We start from the raw sequence: 26,784 nt of genomic DNA, 5'->3' as shown, positions 1-26,784 counted from the left end.
GAATAATGAAATAAGCCTGAGCTAAAAGTACCATTGCACATTGAAATCAGTCTACCATTTTAGTTGTTGGTTTTAAAATAAACGGAAATTTAATACAAAATTATCCATAGCCTTCAGCAATAATCTGAAGAATATTTAGCAAACTGAGGTAAATATTTTTTGCACTGCAATTTCCACATAGTATCACTAACAAAAAATGGAAGAGCAAACAAAGTTTTTTCTAAGTTATCTGACTAATGTATTTTGATTAAACACTTTCACATGCTTATTGTGAACCACTCATGTGTCTCACATTGTGGCTTCTTTCTGTGAGTGACACCTCAGTGATTCATAATTGACACCTTAGGAGAACAAAGTGGAAGGAATATATTCCTCTGGTTGCCTTTACTCTAGGCACATTGACAATAACAATCTTGCTGAATATTGATAACACTCTCTATGCACAGTTATTATCAGTTTTTGGCACAAGGATTGTCAGAGAGCCTTGTTAAAAGACTTGCTTTCAATTTATATCATAGATACTGGGTTTAGTATTTCAATATCCAGTGTTCTCCCAGTCACAGATTTGTTTCAGACTCCACTCCAACGACCTGACTCCATTTCCACTGGCCTGGAACCCTTCTAAGCTCCATCATCACCAGTAAGAAAGCTTATCTGGAAAATGGACTTACAGCAAGCAAACTTTTAAAATCTATTTTGATTATTCATTTGTTTGGAGTGACTCTATAGGTTGAAAAGGGTGAAGTGGTGATTATATGCAAGTGCAATTAAATTCTCGCAAAGCACGATTAGGATTATTATTGTCCCAGTCCTATCTTTTATGTTCTCACACATCAGGTACTGAAAAATCTCATAGACTCAATACTTCATTTCCCAAAGATTCCTCAGAATCCCACTCTTCTTAGTGAATTAATCATATGAATGTAAACCAATAGTATCTATTTAATCTGTTTTTTAAAAATTACATGGCCAGTATGAAACCTTAAACATTGAAGTAACTTTAGAAATCAGCTTCATTCCCTTGACTTTACAGATGGTGAAACTGAGAACTAAGTGACTTTCCTCACGTTGTTAATTCATAACATCCATGTGTCTGGAACCTGATGCCAGTTTTTTCTCCATCTCATCACAGTATTTTAAACACTTGTACAAAGCTAGGCTGAGCCAGTATCAGACACTGTCATAAACAAACACAATTTAAAAGAGGTAGTATCCTCTTGTGCTGTACACTAGATCAAATTCCTTACAAGTATTGAATTTTGGTAGGAATAATATAAAACACAGCATAAGCTGTGTTGAAAATCCATATTAGCTTTTAATCTGTATCAGCTGATTCCCTGATCCATTATGTAAGCGTGAAGAGAAGATAATACCACTTAAACAGCAAACTTAGGAGTCACAAGTAAGGGTGTCAGGTGGTAATTCTCCATCAGCTAGATCCTTTTCTCTGAGATTGTATGTCCAAATGGTTATTAGCGGGTTTGCAACTATCGATGGGCTTAATACCAAACAGACAGATTTTGCTCTTAGATCTGAACATATTTAGAAAACACACGGGATGTTTCATCTCAGAGAAAAGGAATGAACAAATTAGTCAGCTTTTCCTTTCTGTAACAAGTTGATCACAAGGAAGTAACTTTTAGAATGTTCTTAAAGGCTGCATATAGCTTTTTTTGTTTTACTCAGTAAAAGGAAGTTTGACTCACCAATAACATGCAGAGCATATGGAGGACCTTGAGAAGGATAAATGAGGCATTATTTTTGAAAGATGGTAATTAAGTTGTTCAGTCTTGTTTCTTTTGGTTCTTGTTGTTGTTGGTATGCTACTTTACCCAGCAAACTATTAGGTAATATATGTCTTTTTGACCTTTATTACATTGTGGCATACATGTGACATTAGGCATTTTAAGCAACTGAGTTTTTCAGCCTACTTAAAGTTATTCCATGAATATAATAAAATTTTATGATATATTAGGTACACGATAATACAGTAATTTATTCATTTAGTTTTACTAACTAATATACTTCAATCTAGAAACCAGACTAACTGGTAGGCAGATGTCTGCACATGTGGAAAGAGTTCTCATAAAAATGCAAATTTAAACTTATGTCTGTTGCCGTTAAATATGAAGATACTACCAGAGAAACAGACACAAAATTCCTTCTACATACCTCTCCACCATTATATAAGTAGAAATTGCAATACTTTAAGAGGAAATAACAGGTGCTTAAAGTTCATTTGACTACAGAAGTAATAGGTAGTTCTGGGAACTAAAATTCTGTTTTTAATGGTGATCCTCTGAGAAAAAAATTTGATAATATTTCTTGAAGGCATGAGTGAAAATTTTAGTGCTAAAAAAGTACCGTTGAAGTTTTCTCTGCTTTTTAGCCAGCAGGAGAAACAAAAGCAGACTTCCAGGAAGCATGTCATGTACTTAAGGAAAGAAAAGGACATGTGCCCAGTGATAATTTGAATACCTGTGTTACTTTGCCTTTTAATTTGGCTTTAGGAAAATCATGTCATTTTCATGCTACAATAGCTGATGTGCTTTAATTGGACACAAAATATAAAAAGAAGCTTATAGCATCTTATCAAATAAGCATTAATAAAAGCTTACCAAATAACTATAGTTAAAAAGGAAAAAATTCTTATTATAGTTTTTATTAAATAACATATACACATATAGCTAGAGAGAAAAAGAGTAGGCAAATGTATTACACAGTATTAATTCACATTATTTTCAGAAGATGGGTTTTGATTTCCCTTAACCTTGACTATCTTTACTTGTCAAGCAATTAATATGACAGAAGAAATAACAGATGTTCTTTTACCATTAACCTTCAGAAAGGAGATCCCCATTTCCAGAATTTATAAGCATTTGACACAATCTCTATTAAAGCAATGGAAAGATTCCCCCAATCAGAGATCTCCAGTTTGCTCACTGTAGATAAAATAAATATATAATCCAAATTTAACTTCACTTACAAAGGCATATGAGACGGTCTCCTAACGTGTCTTGCCTATTTAAAAAATTTTTATGACGGTAAATAAACCCTGGAAAATTCCTTCTTAGATTTTACCACCTGAAACTGCAGCTGTTGGCTGCCACTATCAAAGCCTCACAACTCCAAACTCACGTGCAAACCTCATCAAGGGCAGACATTTCTAATTGATTCCAGAAGTATTTCTTTTGCTGAGATCAGGGGGCAAAGGAAGAATAATGAGCAGCTTTTTAGGGGAATTGGGGGTTAGGGTGTTGAGGGGAGGGGAAGGGGAGCTTTTAAAATCTTGGGTTTGGCCAGAAATGCATAGCAATTTTATGGTCAATTGGCGAGAGCATCTGGAACCAGGCATTCTGGCCTCATAGTTGATGGTAGTGAAACCAGCTTACAGGCAACAGCAAGCCCATAATGAGTCCCTGTCATGTACTAGTGGAAACCATGCTGACATTCCACCAAGTATCCCTGCACCTTTTTCTCAGCGTCAGGATTCCCCTTAGAGCCCTCATCTACTGTGTGAAATCCTGTCCACCCATGGATCTTAACTTATTTTAGCCATTCTTAAAGGCAATGCAAAAAGAAAAGACTAAAAATTAGAACTTGTGTATGTTTAATTCCTTGCATGAAGACAAGGCTTTATATCACCAGGCTGTGTTTGCTTTCATTTGGGGGATATATTTCAAACGCGGTGGGCCATCTTGTTAGTGTATATGGAGAGTGTTGGATGCTCAGGTCATAAATCATAGCACAGCGCGTGGCACACTCAGACTAGAGAAGGCAAAATTCGAGGCTCTTTGTTATTTCAAATGTAAAACAGGTGATTATAAAAAGGGACAGGAGTTCTTTTTTTTTAAATGCCAAGTCGAAAACCAAGGTGATGTGGAAATAATTTCTTATGAGTAAATGATGTTTACCTTAAGCTGCTGCTCGTAATTCACTATGCTGACATTGGTAGATTATACCCACAAATAAGTCAGGTAAAAGGACAGCCATGAAAAATGTAGAGTGATGTGAGTCAACAGGATGGAAACTGGTTCAGTGGTCAGGAAGGGGCGATGCAGATCACTAGACTTCTAACATTCCTAAATTTTTGTTTTTATCTAAGCAATATAATTAAGAGAGATGGTATCCATTTTAGAACTCACTCAAAATTCCAAAGTTTGTGATATCGAAATAAATTCAACATGTTTTCTCTTCTAGTTAATCTCTGGGCAAGTAATCACTTCCTGTTTTCAAACAAGAAAAGTGAAACAAGCAAAAACAAAAGCAAGGAAACAAAAACTAAACAAAAAGAAAGGCATTTAAAATATTTTTTAAAAACTCTTTTGACCTAAAAATTTCCATAAAATACCTATGCTTTGATGATTTGAGTATAAGTTAACAGAAATATATAAAATTAGTGTTCCTCATAATTCATATGATATTAAAATGTGGGGAAAAGTGCTTGATGGTGAAAATTTCCTTGAAGATAAAGTATTTGCAAAAGCAACCGTACTTTGTAGATGCCCAGGCTAGTACTTTTCAAATAAAAGCCTAAGAGAGAAGGGACAGGTGGGTAAAAATATAAGATATATTTATATCTCTTAATTTTTAACCATTTTAATAGGAAAAGATGATACATAGAAAACGATCAGGGACTAATATTTTCTTGTGCGTAGATTCAAAATTTATTTTAAAAATCTCATACTAGGGCCAGTAAATTTCAGGAATTTTAACGTGATCATCTACAATCCACTGTGTCAAATGTAGTCTCTTTGTACTATCGTAAAACAAAATAAGCAGTACTATATTCTAATATTGTTTTATTTCGGTTACCAACTATTTTGTTGCTCATAGAAAGAAAAAGTAATTATTTCTAGAAAAAACACAGGCAGTGGAGAGGAGTTTTTAAAAAGGAGCCTCATATAAATCACCCCAATCAGTTTATTTTCACTTGCTACTCATCCTGCTCCACATTCAATGCATTACTTATGTTCTATCCACTCTTATAGAACAGTATATGAATGGACATGAGAGATACATGTGCATTGTCAATGAGTTTACGCACATAAAGCTCTCTGCACAGGACCTGGAACAGAGTATTTGCTGTTTGTATGTGATATACATTGAAAATTTTATATCTTTAGATAATAAAAATGCAAGGAATATAAGGGAGAGTGAAAGAATAAAAACATTTTAAAAGAAAGTGGCAATGATACTTAAATTGAATTAGAGGTGAAGGCAGAAGAGTGAAAAACTTTCTTATATGAACACACAAAAAAATCTAAAGGAAATTTGCTAATAAACTCAATGTTTGTGTATTTTATTCTATTCCGTGAATGTTGCATATTTTCCTAAAAATAAAAATCTCTTATGTCCTATAAAACATATACTCTAATATGTCACATGCAGGTTATTTTCAAATTTCTTAATTTAAAGAGTACAAAAGGGATTACATTCTGGAACTGTGGTCTGGCTGGTGAAGTGGCTTATATTCACCTATTGGATAAATAGCTAATGAACAGAAAATAATGGCTAATACTTGGGTTGTTTAATAGAAGACTCATATATTCTCTGTAACATAGCATTATGGACATAGGAGCATTTCAGTATTTTAGCAGTTTTGATATAATGTAAAGATTTTGAACTAACTTTGAGTACTTTCTCCTAAAAAAGGATAGGGGAAACTCTGATCTATGTATTTAAAATTCAAACAGCCAATAAATCTTGCTAAAGAAGTCAGGCTTGTGGAATTAAACTTCATATTATATGTTAGCTTTTTATTTTTGCATAATTGTAGACTAGATTCATAACCCTGTGCAAGATTCATATAGGCTTACACTGGTAGTTATAGGAAAAACTGTAGCTGGATATATTTAGCACTATGTATATAAGAAAAAGTATATGTTTATCAGAATTAGTAATAATGAATGGTAGTATCATGTTTATGTGTGGAGGTAGTATACTATTATAGTGCATTACTCTGTGGAAATAAAACCTATCTGAGTTCAATCCAGGGGCAATGAGACAAACTACAAGCTGGGGAAAGATACTTTTAACAAATATAAATGATGAAGGAATGGTATCGTACACAGAATTTCTAAAAAGCAGAAGAACTAAATAACAACCAAATAGAAAAAATGGGTAAATGACATGCAAGCGCATATCACTGGAAAAGAAACATAAATAACCAATGAAGATGAAATAATGATCATCTTCAGTAATAAACAAGAAGATGGTAATTAGGAATACAATGAGATATCATTTAATCCCCCAGATGAACGAAAGTTAAGAAAGCTGACAATTCTGACTTTGGGGAGGGAATTTATACTCTTTTAGTGGTAAATTTTACAATAACTTTGGAAAACAAATTAGCATTCTCTTAGGAATGTAATCGGGCCACATTTCCTACAATCCAACAATTCCACATCTAGTTGTATAACCCCAGAGAAACTACATATATGCCATGTGCACTACAAGATCTGTGCACGAATTTTCATTGCAGCATTGTAAAAGTAAAAGCTAGAAACAAACATTAGAGAATGGATATTGGATATAGTCATACAATGTACATAAACTACAAATACATGCAATAAAAAGGCTGTATTTTAGAAACAAAACATTCAGTAAATTAAAGGAAATTGCAGGAAACTATACATATATGATATTTTGTTTTACTCAAAGTTTTAAAATAAATCAAATATTGCTTAGTGATAAATTTAAGAATATATGAAAAAATTAGAATTTGTTTAGAAAAAGCATGGCAATGATAAACACAAAGTACAAAACAATGGTAGTATCTGTGGGAGTGTGATATAGAGCAGGATCACCCAGGTAGCACATCATAGTGTTAACAATACTTCATTGGTATTGTAATATTTATTTTTAAGGTGGGTGGTTTTCATTTTGTCTTTTAAAAACTATTTTATATAATTTAATGTATAATAAATACTATATAATGGAAAAATTATGAGTTGATATGAAGAAAGTATTATTTAAAACATATAGGTACTTTTCATAAATGCAAACTTTGTACGGTTGATAAAAATATTTGAGGTTTGAATGATATGGAAATAGATTAGTCAAAACTGCTCTATACTGAATATCATAAGTCTGTGTGTGTGTGTGTGTGTGTGTGCGCGTGCGTGTGTGCCTGCGCGCGTGTGTTATTTTTCCACATAAATCCATAAGTATGTTTATGGCAGACTAGCATATATTTCATGAAAAAAAGTTGGGTGCAACCTATTCTCCACATTCATAATGAGGACAGATGTACAGTTGAAATGAACCAACTAAGATGGCTTCAGGCAAATATGTCTACATCCTGTGATATACTAATCATCATTGTGAGATGAACCTAAATAATATAAAACCCAAGTGTGGTAGATTGGATAATGGCCATAAATTCATCATACCCTTTTATAATTGCCTGCTCCTCTATTCAAGAGATGGAGTCTATCTTTCTACTCCTTGAACAATGGCTGGCCTGGTGATGTTCTTTGACCAATGGAATATGGAAGAAATGACACTTTTTGAGTTCCAGAGCCTAGGCTTCAAGAAGTGTGGCAGATTCAGTTGTCATGATCCTGAAATTACCAGGTTAAAAACCTGGTCTGGGGGCTTCCCTGGTGGCGCAGTGGTTGAGAATCTGCCTGCCAATGCAGGGGACACGGGTTCGAGCCCTGGTCTGGGAAGATCCCACATGCCACGGAGCAACTAGGCCCGTGCGCCACAACTACTGAGCCTGCGCGTCTGGAGCCTGTGCTCCGCAACAAGAGAGGCCGCGATAGTGAGAGGCCCGTGCACCGCGATGAAGAGTGGCCCCCGCTTGCCACAACTAGAGAAAGCCCTCGCACAGAAACGAAGACCCAACACAGCCATAAATAAAATAAATAAATAAATAAAAATTAAAAAAAAAAAAAAAAAAACCTGGTCTGGTCCACTGGAGAGAGGTCTTGTGGAGTGAAAATAAAGGTGTTCCCATCAACAGCCAAAATGGACACCCCTTCATGTGACCCTTGTGTACATTCAGCCCAGCTGACCCTTAAGCTGAATACAGCCTGATGAGTGAGCCTACATTAAAACAGCGGTAGAAACAGCACAGAATCGTGAGAAATCATAAATCTTCACTATTTTCAGCCATTAAATTTGGGGTTGGTTTGTTTTGTGGGAACAGATAACTTACACACCAAAGAAGGTTGAATTTTACTAAAAAGAAGGAAGAAGAAAGGAAGACTCCATGCAACATGATGCTGCTAAGAACTGCTAAACCTCCCTTCATTTCCTGATACGCGCATTTTGATCAACCATTTGGATAACAAGGGACATCTGAATATGCATGCCTTGTTATATGAAGTATTCAATAGTTAATTCAGCATGCTATGTAAGGTGAAAATTCCAACAACTTGCTCTCCCCCATTTGGGTGATTATAGCTGTGGAGTAGGTGCTGGCAGTGTTCACTCAACATTTACTGAATCCTTAAATAAATGTTGAAGTCTTTACCATACTCTATTGGCTAGAAGCATTCACAAGTCTCACCCACATTCTGGGGGAGGGGATTATATAGGCTGACAGGTCATAAGCAGCAGAGGCAGGGATTATTGGGTCACTCAAGGTTCTGTCTGCCACAGTTGGAGAGAGTACGGACAATAATTCAGACAAATACTTATACACATATAAATACTAAGAGGAAAATTAAATCAGGAGTGGACGAGGCAAAATTAGAAAATAACAACAACAACAAACATGGTACCCAAGGAAGGCTGGTGGCATTTCAGGTAAGACCTGATATGAGGGCAAAAGTCATATGGATTCCTGGGAAAGAGCAGGCGAAGGTAAAATCAAGAGCAAAGGTACTGAGGCAGGGTATACTGAACATGTTTCTAGAACACTGCACATGCCTGGAATTGAGCAAGCAAGAAGGAAAGCAGTAGAAAATGTGGTCAGGGCACTAAGAGGACATCTACTTTTTCATTTGATAAAAGTAGAGTATCCTGGATGAGCCTGGCTAAATCAGGTAAAAATCCTTCAAAGAGGCCCTGAGCCCTTCCTGAAGAAGCGTTTCTCTTTGGGGTTTGATGAAGTAGACGGCCATGCGGAGGAAGCCCACGTGGCAGGGACCTGCGGGCGGCCTCTGGGACCTCAGGGCAGCCTCCAGTCAAAAGCCACAGAAAGTGGGGCCCTAAGTCATACAGCTGCAAGGAAATGAATTCTGTCAACAACCTGAGTGAGCTTGGAAGTGGATTTTTCCACAGGTAAGCCTCCAGATGAGAACACAATCTAGCGGATACCTGAAATGCAGCCTTTTGAGATCCCGAGCAGAGAGCAGAGTATAGAATGAAACTGTGTCTGACTTCCTGACCCATGGAAACTGTTAGACAGTAAATGTGTGTTGTTTTAAGCCACCAAATTTATGGTAATTTTTTACAGCAATCAAAAATTAATACACCGATTAAAATAGAGCTCACAAAGGGAAGGCTTTTGCTATGTTTTTGCTGGATCAGGCGTTCAGTAAGTGTTGAATAAACGTTTCTTTTTGCCACTTAGAGCATTAGGCAGGCTGGTTCTGTCTTCTGTGAGCATGTGTTTACCTCCTATTAGGACCCACTCTTTGGGCTGTTGTCACTAGGTTCATCTCATCACTCAAACAGTCCCTGGCCACCCCTGCTTCCAGACCTTTCACTGTAACCTCCTTTCAGTCAAGTGCTCTCCACCTTCCCCTCTGCTTGTTCAAATTCTACTCCCCTCTTGTGCACATCTTCAGCAAATATAAGTTGGTTCACCATTTAGCAGTGATGTGTTTCCATTTTAATGATTCAAGCAAAAACTGTAAGAATTTAGGGTTTTTCTGAGGTCTAAATTTATAGACATTGCATGTTCTTTTGGAATCAACTAATAAGCAGTTATTCTCAGGTTTTTGCTTTCATTGCTTTTAATGCCCTAGTTCTCAAAACATTGTTTTAAATACGTGTATGTAGTTTGTGTATGTAGTGTGTGTGTGAATACGGTATAGATAAGTGGATATAATTATTACTTACATGCCAGATATTATGGTAGGTTCTACAGACTATCCTCTTTACTCTTTTGAATATAAAAACAACTTCCATAAGTTTTTTATTCTCCTGTTTGTTGAGGGAACGAAGGTGTGGTTATTTTAGATAATCCCTCAAGGCCATACAACCAGTTGGCAGAGCTGGAGATGGCACTTAGATTTGTGTGACTTCAAAGCCAATGCTTTTTTCCAGTACCCTAAATTATCTCCTCAATTAAATAAAAAGTTATGTGAAACAAAATATACATAGTATCAAAATATATGCAAACAAGTATTTCCCATTATCTTATATACCTATATACTTATAAAAATATTTATTCATCTTCGACCTTGCTATCTTCTCTTTAAGTGTCTATCAGGTTAGACATGTTTAACATTACTGATGCAAGTTAAATCAATCACAAATTCATAGGTGATCTTAGAAAAAACAAATTGCACCTGAGCCAGCAGAAAAAAAAATGTGTTGCTTATGTGAGTGAGAAATGAGTGAATGAAACAGTGAGGTGATTGTTTTTCTGTCAAATTTCTTATACATAAAACAGCAAGTTTTTAAAAAGTATGTGACTCAGTCAAGATATTGATTGATCTATCCAAGAAGAAATGTACAAGGGCATGGACTAAGCATTTCATGCACTAGATAGACAACTATGCACTTGTATACCAGTAAATTTTATTTATAAATAGCAAGAGCACCACACCTTTACTTAATGTTCTTGTGGATCCAAGCTAAAGGGAATAAAACTTCCACATGGAAGTCACAGGATCAGATTCAAATTATACCTTGTATTTCTGACTCAGAATTGTAACTACCTAAGAGCTCTTTTATAATCTAAGTGAAAAATAATGTAAGGTCAATTTTCCAGTCTGTGTGTGCTTGTGTGTATGTGTTTTTAGCTGAATAGGTGTGGTCAGCAGTATGCTTGTTTAACGTAGGACTGTTTAACGTTGTCCTACATGCATAACGTAGGACTGTCATGCACACCTATGGAATTTGGCTTGCATAATAAAGCAATATAACAGACAACCTCCAACCAGCCTTCGAGATAAATAGAGAAGAGTCATAGGGCTACAAGCTGATGTTGGCAATACATACAACATTGATTTATAAAAGAAAGAGGATTAATTGCTTCAATGTCTCTGATTCTAATGATAGCTTCAAAGAAAAATGATGAGAACATTGTATCCTTGTAGGATAATCACTCCTAGTCAGTCAGTCCTAATTCATATTGAATGGAGTCACTGAGGCCATTCATTAGGTTTCTGTACAACTTGTGGGGTGCAAAGAACAGTTTTAGTAAAACTCTGATAAATGGCAAAGATTTACATAAAGTTCTAAGAAATAAAAATGTTAGGAAAACACAAATTTGAAATTCACAATTAGGAAACAAGATTTGGTAACTGGTTTTAATTTTTTAATTTTTGAACTTTAAAAAGAAGTGGAAAAAAGCCTATTTCACAGGTACAAATGTTGATAATAAAATACTTGCCCAGTCTTTACCATATAGTTGTTGACCTCTGGTCAGAGAAGACTTATTCAGATTTAACCTCAGAAATTCAGTGGTTAATAACAATAATATTTTAATAATGATAATAGTAGTACAAATACTTTTTATAACAACAATAATAGCAGTAATAATAGTAATATGAATAATGATAATTAAAATGTATCAAGTGCTTCCTATGTTCTTCCTTTGTGTCGTTTAATTTTTCCACCAAGCCATATGGAGTAGATATCATTATTATACCACTTTAAGGAAATGTTTTAGTGGCAAATCACAGGCAATATCTGCTCTTGAAGAACTGGCCATGTGTGTGCCTTTCTGGAAAGAATAGGTAAGCAGCTTGAAAGATTTGGCCATGGTCCTCCCTTCCTTGAATCATAAACCAAAGATAATTCAGAGGTAACTTATTCAAACTATTAGTCTTTTCAGAACACTTTGCAGCTAAATGGATAAGACCTTTTAGCTCTCCACATTTTTCAAGGTACTTTTATTACATTGCATCTGAAATTTCATCTAAACCCCTTGAGGTAGGTGAGTACTGCTATCAATACCTGGAAGAAAACATTGCTTAGTGATCAAGAGCTATGCTGTCAGACTGCCTTTGCTGTATCCTGACTTGTTTGCGTATTACCTATGTGAATTCAAACAAGTGATTCAACCTGTTACTCAGTTTTCCATTATGAAAATAGTAACCACATCATGAGTTTGATATGAAGACTAAACGGAATAATGCAGGTAAGTCTTTTAGAACATAGTATGAGCTCCATGCATATTAGCTCTCGTTAAACCTATTTTACAGGTGAACGACCTGAGGCAGAGTCCAATGTCCAAAAAAGTGAGTGTCAGGCTAAGAATTCATTACCATAACATTAAGTTCAACATTGCTGCTCCTTCCCAACCCCTATGTCAGTAGTTCCCAAACTTGACTTTTGGATCTCGTGGCAAGCCAAAAAATTATTTCAAGGGATCCTTAAGTTCATATAAAATAACAATAATAGCACCTAACATTTATTAAGCATGTACTATGTGTTAAGCACTGTACTAAATCTCTTACATAGATTATCTCACTTAATTCTCAAAACGCTATTTGATAGACATTATTAGTTTATCCCTTCACAGATGAGGAAGTTAAGGCCAAGAATATTTAAGCGATCAAATAACTGCCCAAGGACACACAGAAAGTAAGTTCCTGAGCCAGGAATCAAATTCAGACAATATGGCTTCAAAGCTCAAGTCCTAACATTCACTTTCACCTACTGACTAATTTAAGTAAACAGACAGCATTTCACCCCTAGAGTTCATCACCCTCAAAAGCTGGACACACTACACTGCCCTTCAGTATCCCACCATCAAAAACCCCAGTGTTTTTTGTAACTATACGTTTTCACGTTTGCAACACGGGCAACTTAAAGAACCTACATTCTCTCTTTGTTCTGGAGCATTTAAGATAAACTACCACAATATACCCAAGAGTAGGTTCATTAAATGGAATTACTCTCCTTCATGCCTCCAATTAGAATGCCTTCCCTCACATGCCTTTAGCATGTGAAAATGCTAAGTTTTTTTTATTTTTAAGGGGTTTTTTTTGCATTTATATTTCTAAACTTCATTAAACATGTACAGTTTATGCTTCTTTATTTTGATTTTAGGTTGTAACCTCAAGAAACAAAATATATGTAGACATATTAACTTTATTTAATGCCTATTTAAATATATATGTTAGATTAGATGATATCCAAGATACTGGTACTAAGATTTAATACTTCATTTTTTTAATTTAGATTTTTTAAAAATTGGAAATATATTTACATGGTTCAGAAATTTTAAGGTACCAAAAAATATTAACTTAATGAAGAATCTTCCCCCTATTCCTTTCTTCTAGTCACACAATTCACTTTCCCACAGGCAACCATGTGTAAGGATCTTGTTTATATTTCTTGATACATTTACATGCATGTAAAAACATTTGTACATTTATATGCATATAACTCCCCTTCTTCATTTTTATACTTATATGCCTTGTATGGTAGCATACTTCACAGATTCTCCTGTTTCATGTTTTATTCTTTCTTTCTCTTTTCCCCTCTCTCTCTCTGTTTAATATATACACACATGATGCAGCAAGCTCAAATATATATGTATTTTTTATAAATGCTCCATACTGGTATTAAAAACTTTGATCTTTCCATTGGTAAATGCATATTCTACTTTATGAGTGAACCACAAAATTTAAGCAGTTCCCTATTAATGGCTATTAGGTTGTTTTCAGTCATTCCATTACAAATGACTAATTTTGCATATACATCAATTTGCACACGTGTGAGCGTATCATTTGTGTAGCACAAATTCCTTGGAGTGGAATCCTGGGTCAAAGGGTATGAGTATTTGTAATTTGATAAATATCACTGAATTGTCTTCCAAAGAGTCTGTCCCAACTTATAATTATTACTCAATTATGAAAGTGTCTCTTTCAGTTTTCTCTCCAGTTAACACTGGAGAGAATATTAGCATTTATGTTTCATGCTTAAATAAGGTTACACAATGCACATTCCGAGGATGTTGGCAGGTTGCTCAGCACCAAAGTTAAACAATATAACCCTTGATTTAAAAGAATAAAACCATATCCATGAAAACATTAGTGATGAGAATTATGTTTTTTAATCTTTATCTAAGATTCAAAATCATAAATATGAATCCAAAAGTTCAGTGTTCTTGGAAGATAAGTTTTAATCCTAACAGGTCAAATTAAACATATTTTTCAGTTGTAGAAAAATCTCAATTATAATGATTTTATTTCTATAGAATTATTAACTCTCGCAAGTAATTAACAAAACATCCTAGTCACAATTTTCACTTTAACAGCCTAAAAAGAAAAATCTCAAATGGCAGAGTCTCTGCCAAGAACTTTTTGTAAAGTCACTTCTACCACTTGTTGAGAAACAACTACATGGCCTACTTTCTTTATAAACATCATGCAATGCAATTTGTCCAACCACTTTATGAAGGTTAATAGTATCGATCCAAATTTAGAGACCAAAAAACTGAGACTCAACAATATTAACCAGCTCAAGGTGACACAACAAATAAGTACTGGCAAGTAAGTGAATGGGTAAAAATTTCCCACAAATACTACTCACAAAATAAATAGACAAAAACATTGTTGAATGAATGAATTAAATATGCAACAGATGTTTAATCCTGCTATAGCTACCTAAAGCAAATATCTTACCTCAAAAGCAAATGACAAAGAAGGGATGAAAGGCTTCAGATGACCCAATCTACACAGCATTAGGAACACCAAGCAACGGAAAGTTTCCAGAACAGCTGCCTTAGGTCTGAAATAAAATGTCATTTACATGCATTAGCTTTAAATATGCTCTTTATTACCTGGTATAATTAATAGAGTGATACACATTTATATTAATTTTCAAGAAACACATAGTATTTTAATATATTTGAGGAGCATGTGCCTCTGAAGCTGCTTGAAAACAGGCATTAAACTAAGACACAAAATGTACCTTTTTAAAGAAAATCTATTCTTTATCAATGTATTGCTCAGTTTGAGAATTGCTGAATTAGGGTGAAACATTTTCAACTAATAAATAAAATATTAGACAACTAAATTTCTAGGGTTTCAAGACTAGACTCCCCTCACTCACCCAATACCTTCAAACTTCATTCATTTAATAAATGACTTCTTAGGAGGACTGACATAGTTAACGACAGTACTCTAAAATAATGAACGCTCAAATTATGAAATATTGGGAACATGACAACGTGTAGTTAAGTCTAACATGATAGGCAGCATAGATCTTTATTAATTATTTTGTGATGAATATTTTCATTATATATAGTATTCTCGAAATTCAAACTCTAACACATAAAATAGGTATATGTATTTAAAATGGAGTTGAGGGTCACACAGATAGGCATTTATAAATTGCCTTACAATAATAGGAATGAACAACTACTTTATCCGATTAAAATAGACTTCATATGATAGTCAACCAACATTTATTGTATAATTAAATATTTTCATAAAAGACAAATGGTATTTTTATGAAAGGTGAATTTTTCTAATAAAATATTATTGAATTAATGTCATAATAAAACTATATTTTATTTAGTTAATTTAGAATATAGAGGTAAAGAAAAAAGTATAAAAAAATCTAAAATAGTGTATTTATTAAGCTTAAAAAATTCTTCTGCCATCAATTATGACATGTTGCGCACTTCCCTGGTGGCGCAGCTGTTAAGAATCCACCTGCCAATGCAGGGGACACGGGTTCAAGCCCTGGTCCAGGAAGATCCCACATACCACGGAGCAACTAAGCCAGTGTGCCACAACTACTGAGCCTGCGCTCTAAAGCCCACGGGCCACAACTACTGAGCCCACGTGCCACAACTACTGAAGCCCACGCACCCAGAGCCCGTGCTCCGCAACAAAAGAGAAGCCACCACAATGAGAAGCCCGCTCACCACACCGAAGAGTGGCCCCCGCTCACCACAACTAGAGAAAAGCCTGCGCGCAGCAATGAAGACCCAACACAGTCCAAAATAAGTAAATAATTTAATAAAATTAAAAAAAAATTATGACATGTTGTTTCTATAAAATTGAATATAACATTTTTGTGCAAAAAAAGACAACACATTTTTACCAAATAATTTAAACTCAGTTAAAACAGGGTGACAGTTCATGATTCATTTGCATCCAAGTAATGTGATTTTTGTGTATGTGAAAAAAAAATTAAGAAAATTTTTCCCTTGTAAAATAATCTTATTTCATTACTGTAAACTATTATTTTTTAAATTGATATTTGGGTAATTTTCAGTGATAAAACAGAAAATAAAATTTCTAATTTAAAACACATTTATTTTTATTAATTCTGTTTTATCGTTTACTGTTTAACTTTATATTGTGAAATGAAACATACATGGGGAGAAGTACACAAAACAGAAATATGCAGCTCAATGATTTTCAACAAATAAACAACCATATAACCACCACTCAATAGTAGCCCCCCCAAAGACATCTCACCTCCTCCATACTTCCACCCTCCCTCTGTTGCAAAAAGAATCACAACCTGTTAGTTTATCATTTATGGTAATCATACCATTTCTTGCTCTCTTTTACTTATATGTTTATTGCTTTAGCATAAATTTCTAAAAACTGTTCTTTACTCTTATCTTTTTTTTTACTTTTTGTAAATGAAATTATATTGTGTGCACCTTTTTGTATTTAGCATCTTTCAATCAGTGTTGTTAGTGAGATACATCTACGATTCTGCATGCAGCAGTAGCTCATTCTTCACTCGTGCATTATTCCATTGTGTGAACAGACGAATATTCATGCATCCATTCACCTTGTGAAGGACATTTGGATTGTTGGCCACATTTGTTTATTAGGAACAATGCTTTCTGAACACTCTTTCACGTGATTTTTTGGTGCATTGTTAGTATATATCTGGAATTGAATGGCTGGGTTATAGGGTATGTGTATATATATATATAAATATACACACACACATATATTCAAATTTAGTAAAATTCTCAAACAGTTTTGCAAATTAGGTATCACAATATAAACTGCCTCCTTTAGGGTGTGAGCGTTCCAACAGGTGGTATTGTCAATTCTTTTGATTTTAGCCATTTGTGATACAAGGTCTTTGTTGCTTATAAAAATTGGCAAATACCACCTCCTACCTGAAAATTTTACTTTTGTACTGTCTTAATAAGGGTTAATTTTTGAAGAACTGACTTCCGTAATATTATTCTAAACTAATTCATCAATTTTATCTATGTGATTAGGGATTTCTGTGGACCATTTAATATTTTTACCTACTCCAAGGTTATAGAGATATGTTACTATACTATCTGCTAGAATCTGTACTGGCTTTCCTCTCACTTTTAAATCTGCAATCCCCTGACCCCAGAATTAATTTTTTATGGTGTGAAATATTTGTCAAGTTTATTTTTCTTATTCCTATGTGGAAATCCAGTTTTTCTAAGACCATTTATTGAAAAGATAGCATTTTTCCCGTAGCTCTGCAGGGACACCTTTGTCACAAATCAAGTCCATATATATGCATAGATCTGTTTCTAGGTTCTCTGTTCTAATCTTTGTGCCAATAAAACATGTCTAATTACTGTAGCTTTATAATAAATCTTGATAGCCAGTAGCTCAACTCCTGCCATTGTAAAAAAATCTCAAGATTGTGCTGGCTATTATTGGGCCTTTGCATTTTCATATACATGTATTTTAGAAAGAGCCTTCTTTGTCAAATTCCACAAAGAAGAGACCTTTTATAATTTTAATTCAAATCGCACTGAATATGTAAATCAATTGCTGAAATTGTAATCTTTACAATATTGAGGATTCTAATTTATGAATATAGTTATCTCTCCAATTTTAAAAATTCTTTATTTTTCACAGTATTTCAATAGTTCTATAGTGTAGTTTAGAGATTTTGCACTCATTTTTTTAGGATTGGTTTTTCTTGGTATTTGATATATTTGATGCTATTGCATAAAGTTTTACATTTCCTAGTACATAAAAATATAGTTGATGATGATTTCTTTAAAACTTTTCTGAAATTCATCCATTAATTTGAATAAATCCCCTATAGATTCCTTAGATTTTCTAATTAATTCACTAATTAGATTTTAGATTAATTAACATAAATTAATTTTCTAATTAATTTATTAATTCCTTTCAAATCCTTATGGCTTTTCTTTCTTTCTCTTTCCTTTCTCCACTGACAGTTTCCAGCCCAGTGTTAAATAACGAGTATATCTAACTGCTTCTCAGTTTCAAAGGAAAATTTTCAACATTTCACTATCAAATGTGAAGCTTGCTATAGAAATTTGATTAAATAGTTTTTACTTCACCTACATTTTTGCTGGATATAGAATTACAGGTTAGCAGTAATTTTCTTTCAGCACTTTAAAAATATCAATAAGGCCAGAGGCAGGGGAGACTTTATATAAATATATACAATAAGAATAACTTAATGTATCATAGGATATATTGTGATAAAATCAATAGCTTGCTTATTTGGCCTATTTATTTGTATCCATGGAAACAACAAAATCTTCATTAAAAACGTAAAACTATGCTATTGTTATTGGCTGACTGATAATTTTACTACGTATATGGAACCAACAGAATTGTGATCTTTAAAATGTGATCCTGATTCTTTGGATCTGGGTAATTATTTCAGATTATCTTGTGACTCAGTTTTTCATTTTCTCTTCTTATGGCTTAGTATGTATTTTATTTCTAGTATAGAAAAGTAGGGATGGATGGAAAGCCAAACAAGTTAAATGATAAAATAAACACAATTTTTAAACTATAGAAGGAAATAAGTTTAAAACTCTATACACCGTTTACACATGACTATGTGAAGTGTGCCAGCCGCATCACTCTACCAAATGTTTATAGCGAAGGCATATTGTACACAGTTCCATTAACCATTTGGACCTGGATCTTGATGAAACTTCAGAATCTACTGATATTCCAGAGCAGCTATTAAGCATTTCTTAGGAAAGTGACATGATATTCAATATAGATTAAATGCATGTTTACTGGACTTTTACATTTAAAATTTCCTGAAAGTAATCTGGCTATTGGTTACCTACTTGAAAAACAATTACACTACAACGATGATAAGATTTCAAGAATGACTGAGCTTTTTTGCCATTTTTCACAGTTATATGTAAATTCTATAATATGTGAATTCTGGAGTCATATTGCTTGGGTTTGTGTTCTGTTCTATCTCTTACTGTTCTTCTGTCTGACTTTCATAACCTGTCAAATGGAGTTCATAGTAATTCTTATCTTAAAGTGTTGCAAGAAATAATTAAGCATTCTGTGGCACATATTAAGTACATAAGTATTGGTATTAGTATTAATTTTAATGATTGATAAATACTAAGCAATAACAAGTGGGTATTTTGCTATATACCTTCAGCCATAAAAGCAATTTAAAATTGTTCAAGTGAATGTATTTTCTGGCCAGAGTAGTATTTAAAACTGGAATCATTAAATACTATGCTGTGTGAGGGTAAAGGCCATAAACTTTAAATATGCAGTTGGCCCTCCATATTCATGGGTTCTGCAACTCAGATTCAACCAACTGCAGATGAAAAAATATTTTTAAAGAATTCCAGAAAGTTCCAAAAAGTAAAACTTGAATTTCCCACTGCCAGCAACTATTTACATAGCATTTATATTGTATTTACAACTATTTACATAGCACATACATTGCATTAGGTATTATAAATAATCTAGATAGATGATTTAAATTTACGGGAGCATGTGCATAGGTTCTGTGCAAATACTATGGCATTTTACATAAGGGACTTGAGCATCTGCAGATTTTGGTATGGGGGTGGGCGGGGCTAGGTCCTGGAACCAATCTCTTGCCGATACCGAGAGACAACTATACATACACTTAGGTGTAGATTATGAACTGTTCAATAGCAAAGGAAAAATAAATAATTTTTAGATTTTATTAACTACTCAGAGTTATACTCTATGTTTTGCTGACTTAATCATTATATTTTATAAGTTTTCTTAATATACTTGAAAAACCTAAGTTTCATTTAAAGGGCTTAGATTTAAAATGGACCTTTGATTTAAAAACAGACAAACCACTACTCTGTCTCATTTAAAATGAAGGTGTGAATTTGTAGTTTCAACTTTATTTTTTTAATAACAAATGTTTGCTGAATTTCAAACTTCCACATATATTTTTAAAACCACATTATAAAGTTACAAAAATAGAAGAATTTCACTTCTTACCTTTGATCCAGAAGAAATCCAATGGAGGTCAAGGTCAGGATAATGAAGCAAGCCCTCAGAAGGAGAGTGACCTGTGATAGTGCCTGTCAAACAATCACAGAGACCAATGGATCTTTAGGTGAGTCATCCAAAGGAGCATCAGAATTTAAAGCTGACAAGAATAACAGACTCAGTTTTATTTTATGTTATACCATTTGTTACTGACATTTTCCAAGAAGGCTGAATATGCAGAGAACATTTTGGTTTTCCTAATGTCGTTTAGTTATCTTGTTGGACGCCTGGAGAATGAATTAGACAATTCTAATGATATTTTGCTTAAAGTGTTCTTTCTAATAATTCTCCTTTAAAGTTTTGGCTTTTGTCATTCTTTGAAACACGCCTCCACATATGGAGAAATCACTTACATTTTTATGAATAAGTACCACATTTCAATGGTTATTTTTAATATCACCAATTCTTCGTGGTTTCAAACCCAAAAGTGTCTTTAATAAAGAAAATATTTAAAGGAGAATGTGTTTATGAGTGCAAACACATACATGAAAGAAATTACACACATCCACTCACATTCTTATTTGATGAAATCTGTATGTTCCTCTGTACATGTCAAGGGTCCTTTTTTGAATTAGTAACAAAAACCACATATTTCTCTGTTATAATTATAAATTAATTATGCATTTTGCTTACATGTAAAAATTTAATAATGATGTTTATTGAGCATCTACTATTTTATAGCTTCCATGCTATGTGTTTCACACATGCTAATTCTTTTCATATTCCCAACAAACTTGCAGAGTAGGTATCATCATATATGCTTCATATATGAAAAAACAAAGCTGGAATCAAAAGATGAAGTAACTTTTCCATCATCGCACAGAAGTAAATGATGCCTCTGAAATTCAAAAACAGACCTACCTGACCCTTAAGTGTGACAATGGTAGAACACATATGAGCAACAAACTTAAAGGAGGCAGAAGCAGAGATCTATACTGAAGTTACATAGCTCATGTTAGGGCCAGATGGTTACCACTTCAGACTGAGAGTGGATCACTAAAAGCAAGGAGTTGGATGCACAGCTAATGGACGATTTCCCTTATCACTCATGGTATTTATGTTTCACCTTTATGAGAACACCAAAGGTTGTTTTATGTTGGCTAAAATAGTGATTAAACGCTCTCTTTTTTCTTCTTCCTGAAATAACTAGAGGTAATTTCAAGTCATTATTAACTAATATACATACCTACAACTAAGTAGCATCTGTCCAAAGTTACAAACAAAAGTTACCAATTGCAATTGCTGCTCACATCCAATATCTCAGTTCCATATCATCTTCTAAATCAGCGCTGTCTCTCATGGCCAACTTTTAACACCTCCCTAGTTACTTTCTAAATGCCTACAATGGCACCCAGAATTGCCAAGGGGCTTTAACCCTCCGGGGCAATAGTTTAGTAGAAGAGTATTTTTGAGTGGTCAAAAAACCGAATAAAAAGTGTCAGAATGTTTAGGAATATGGAGACAGTGCTGGATATCAGATATAGGATGGGGAGTTCAGTGAACTCCAGAACGTTTGAGTGGAGAGCAGGAGAGTACTATTTGGGTATGTGGAATTCCACGGTGGCTGCTTTGGGACAGTAAAGCAGAAAAACAAAAACAAAAAACAAAACAAAACAAAAAACACACCAGAAAAATATTTTCTTGGTGGTAGAAGTAACTAGGTGTGCTTGAGTAGATTAATGTTTGCTTAGGGGAACTATTTTGTCTCTAAAGAAAAATGCTTCTTACACCATTATTGCTTCTTTTTGATCTCTTAGGGAAAAATTCATAAGGAAGGGAGAAATGATTTGTGCCCCAAACCTATAGCATGATTTTAAATACTCTATAAGAATGCAGCATTTGAAATTATTTGAACCTATTAGCCATGTAACCAGTCAAATTGTTCAGCATTTCTAAGTCTCTCTTATGTGTTCAGTACATCTGAAATAAAATATGAGTTTGGCAAAGACTATAATAAAGTACTTAGAAGAGTGCTTGGCATAAAGTAAGAAGTCAGTTAGTGATATGATGATTATCATTGTTATTATAGTCAGCCTATACTAATTTTCTAAATGGCTCTTAGGCTAATCTTAATTAATTACAATAAGTTAAGGAAGCACAAGTAAAAGGTTTATTAGCTCTTTCAAATATCAGGAAATTCAGAGACAGGACAAAATATATTTTTTGTTTTGCTTAGGGAATTTATGATCCCTGGACCAAAAAAGAATAAAGAACTCTCTCCACAAATTGCTTCCTGGCTAATGGTGTCTGAGTGAAAACCAACTTAATACAGCTATCTGGCTGCCTAGTGAAGCTTCTACTTGGCTATGACACATCTGAAACTTAGCCTGCCTAAAACCCTGTATTTGATTTCCTTCTCCACACCACACGCTCCCCACTTCTCTTCGTTTTAGGGATGGCACCCACAGTTTTTCATCTGCTCAAGCCAAAAACCCATAACTCATCCTTGACTCTTTCTCTCACTATCTACTTCTAATACATCAGCACTATATTTGAAATACATCCAGAATAAAGATATTTGCTACAAACAGCACACAGAAAAAATACCATGTTTCACCCCCAACATTATCTCTACTATATTAAAATACCCTCCTAACTGGTCTCTCTGATTCTAAATTGTGTGTCCACCTAACCTGGCTTCCCTCCCCTGGTATGTAGCCAGAGCTATCTCTTTAAAACTAAGTCATATTATATCATTCTTATATTCTAAATCCCCCAGGAGCTTGAAATCTCAGTAAGAATAAAGCTCAGAGTCCTCACTCTGGCCTCTACACAACATATCCCCTATTATCATATAATTCCTGAATCATTTCTGTCTTTCATTCTTATGCTACATCAGAAATTTTGCTCTTCCTTGAATATGACAAACATCCTTCCCACTCAAATCTGTTTCATCTACTGTCTCTTAGGCTTGAAATGACTTCCCACAGTGATCCTTATGGTTTATTCCTTCATTTCATTCAGGTAACTACTGCATGTCCTTGTTCATCCTGTATAAAATAGTACTTCTCCACAATGCTCTATAACCTTATTCTGTTGTATTTTCCTCCTTACAACTTATCACGCCCATACACTTATACATTTGTTTGTTTGTTCATTCTCTAGCTGTTTGTTGTCTGTCTTCTCTCACTCCCTAAGAGAGGTTTTATCTTTTTATTCACTATTATATCCCAAGTGCCTAGAACACTGCCTAGCACATAGTCAGTAGCTAATATGGTTTTTGAATGACTGACCGAATGATTGAATTATTTTACATTTGTTTTTATTATTCATACCTTTCATATAATTCTAATTGGCTTAATAAATAATTTAATATTACAACATTAATATTTAATTTAATAGCAATATTTTAGTCCTTAAAATTAAAATTATAATTATTTAATAATTCAATATTAATATACTAAATGCTTGTGTTAAATATTTAAAACATTAAATACTTTAATATTTCTATGTTTAATTTCTTAAAGAACAAAACTGTCCTAAAACTGTTTGAGTTTAAAGGAAGCTAAGATTACCAGAAGAAGAAATCCAATATTGAACACATGCTTCCCTTAGAGAGTCCATTTTCCTATGAAACTCTTTTTTCCATATTGTATCCTTTGATAGGCTAATCAGTTGATCTTCTCTGATTTCTACACATTCATTCCATGGATATGTATTGAGCATTTGCTAGGAACTGTGGTAAATAGGAGTTTAAGAGAGTGAGCAAGAAAGACAAAATCCCTGCCTAAAAATCACACTACTTTAATCCCGCTGGTAGGACCATAGGCCAGCTACACTAGAGCAAAAAGGAGGGAAAAATAGAATAGACTTTATAGACTTTGACCACTGTAAATACTTAGCCTCCTGTGTTTTAAACAAGATGTGAAATGACATGAAGCTTGTTAATTTTTTATAACACTACAATTTCATTTTTCTTTGGGTTTACTACCATTTTACACCATTCACTGCTAGTATATCTTTCATGTAAGATATTGCTGTCCTAAAGTGCTAAAATGGAATTATTCTAAATTAGGCTTTGAATATATTATGTCTTCATCACAAAAAATGAGAAAGTCCATAACTATAAAAAGCTTATGGGGGCTTCCCTGGTGGCGCAGTGGTTGAGAATCTGCCTGCCAATGCAGGGGACACGGGTTCGAGCCCTGGTCTGGGAATATCCCACATGCCGCAGAGCAACTGGGCCCGTGAGCCACAATTACTGAGCCTGCGCGTCTGAAGCCTGTGCTCCGCAACAAGAGAGGCCGCGATAGTGAGAGGCCCGTGCACCGCGATGAAGAGTGACCCCCACTTGCCACAACTAGAGAAAGCCCTCGCACAGAAACGAAGACCCAACACAGCCAGAAATAAAATAAATAAATAAATAAATAATTCCCATTTAAAAAAAAAAAGCTTATGAAGCAAGGAATTAATTTTCCTCCTTTAAAATTGTCTTTCAAATCCCAAGCAGTTTGGTAGCTCTTATTTCTATAGGTTTCTCAGTGCAGGAATTGCTGTGCAGATTTTTATGCTTGAAAAAAGCAAACATCCCTGCAACTTTAAGTAGATGAGAAAAAATACTCATGAGGCAACGTTAACTACATAGGAACTCAAAAATTACAATTACGTGTTTGATGCAATGTTGCTTAAACAATTAATGAAGGTGTGAGAGTCCTTCCTTTGCCCACATAGGGTATATAAAGAAGAAAGCCTTTTTCTTCTTCAATGGGGATATCACCCTCTTACTATTCCACAGAAAAATTCTGGTGATCAACATAATTACCTTTCATGTTTTCCCACCCGACAAATCTCACAAAGGGAAATATCAGCCCCATACACTATGTCCTAAAATAATAGTAAGCGTCTATATACATTCTTTTTTTAAGAACTTTGTGTATTGTCAGAGGTAATTTGATAATATTTTCCATAGTCTTATTCTAAGGATTTAGAAATGAAAATGTCTTGATTTTATTATATCAGGGTTGTGCATTTTTAGGAGTTTCTGAAAAGATCTACTAAAGTCATTATTTTGACTCAAAATGTTCATCTTCCCAAACATCTGTAAAATAAGGTCGAAAATTTCCTAATACTTAAATGTCTGTAACCTCTGATGTGAAGGCAGAAAATTTGGTTTGGGGCACACTTGCTCTGCTACCTCATCATGCCCGTGACTCTGATGGCTCCTTTTAGATACCTTGAGCTGAAACCTAAGTCTTGAAGATGCTTCCCAGTATTACAACATAGGCACAGGAACAGAACTCAAGGTGATATCATCAAGCAATTTGTAATTCTATATGGATCTCAAGAATCTATATGAAATAAGATCCTGTTTTTAAAAATATATATATCAATATTGACTATATTGTTTTTTTCAATATTTTCAGAACGTTTGGTTACTGTTGAAGCATACATAATATGATTAGAATGAACATTTTCTATAATTTCAAACAAGAAGCAAACTAAATAATCAAAGGTGAAAATATATTGCCTAAAATGTATAACAAATATATAGTTCAGAAGCACTGAATTGGTATGGAATAGTGAGTTTCTACAAAAATGTGTAAGAAATAAAAGCAAAAAATTTTATTTTAAAAACTTTAAGTAACGTAACTTGAAGAATAGTTATGTTGTAGTCATATTTCAAGCTATGATTCCACTCTGTTAATAATGAATGTGCACCCAACTAAATAGAGAAACAAGGACTGATTTTCCCTCCCACTTGAAAACAAAACAAAACAAAGCAAAACAACATATCTGAAACAATTGTTTTCAAGACCCTGGACACCAGGCAACAAAGGTCAGTGATCCCAGGGAAACGGGATACAAATGACATGACCCCTCACTATTGCTCCAGGTTACTACCTTGAGAGAGTTTCTATGCTGCTGCACAGAGGGAACTCAGAGGGGCCTGGTAGACTCCCTGATTTGAGGAGATGGAGCTGGGATTTGGGAGAAGCCAAGGAGGCTATTGTTTGGAAGAGAGTACCAAAGAGGAGAGAGCTGCATAGACAGAACTCTATTCATCTGCAGGGGGTGCCCATCAAGTCTCGTATATCAGCTCATGCATGTGAGGAGACTATCAAAGGTTAGAAAAGGACTATAGCTTGCAATGCCCAGAGCTCACAACAGGGCCAGCTAGAGTACCAGTTCCCATCAGCCAGAATGGACAGCCTCATGATTCACTGGGCATTGGGTAGAGAACACTGAAGGGTCTTGCCTCAGTATCGGGTAGCTATGAGTGCAAGACTGAGAAACAACAGCAATGAAAGGTCTTATGACATTTGCTTAAGAAGATATACATGTTGACATAACATCATCCTTGGAGTGTCAGTAGAACTATTTCAGGGGTCATTGGAGCATCTCTAAATTACCAGTATTTGTCTCAACATCTCACTGAACTCAGTATACCAACTTTCTC

The 26,784-nt window shown here is 34.3% G+C and overlaps 1 protein-coding gene across 1 annotated transcript in view; it reads right to left on the bottom strand.

Annotated features, from left to right (window-relative positions):
* The window catches only part of AGMO (alkylglycerol monooxygenase), a 384,717-nt gene that overhangs the window by 140,603 nt on the left and 217,330 nt on the right, over positions 1–26,784 (bottom strand). Inside the window, exons 12-13 of the mRNA XM_068549962.1 lie at positions 20,337–20,419; positions 14,763–14,868 (exon numbers count right to left, since the gene is read on the bottom strand). Coding sequence (XP_068406063.1) covers positions 14,763–14,868; positions 20,337–20,419 — 189 coding nt within the window. The remainder of the gene's footprint in view (positions 1–14,762; positions 14,869–20,336; positions 20,420–26,784) is intronic.

The sequence above is a fragment of the Eschrichtius robustus genome, chromosome 8, assembly GCF_028021215.1.
Source record: "Eschrichtius robustus isolate mEscRob2 chromosome 8, mEscRob2.pri, whole genome shotgun sequence".
NCBI lineage: Eukaryota > Metazoa > Chordata > Mammalia > Artiodactyla > Eschrichtiidae > Eschrichtius > Eschrichtius robustus.
The sequence above is the reverse complement of the archived record's forward strand: the minus strand, read 5'-3'. Positions and strand labels throughout refer to the sequence as shown.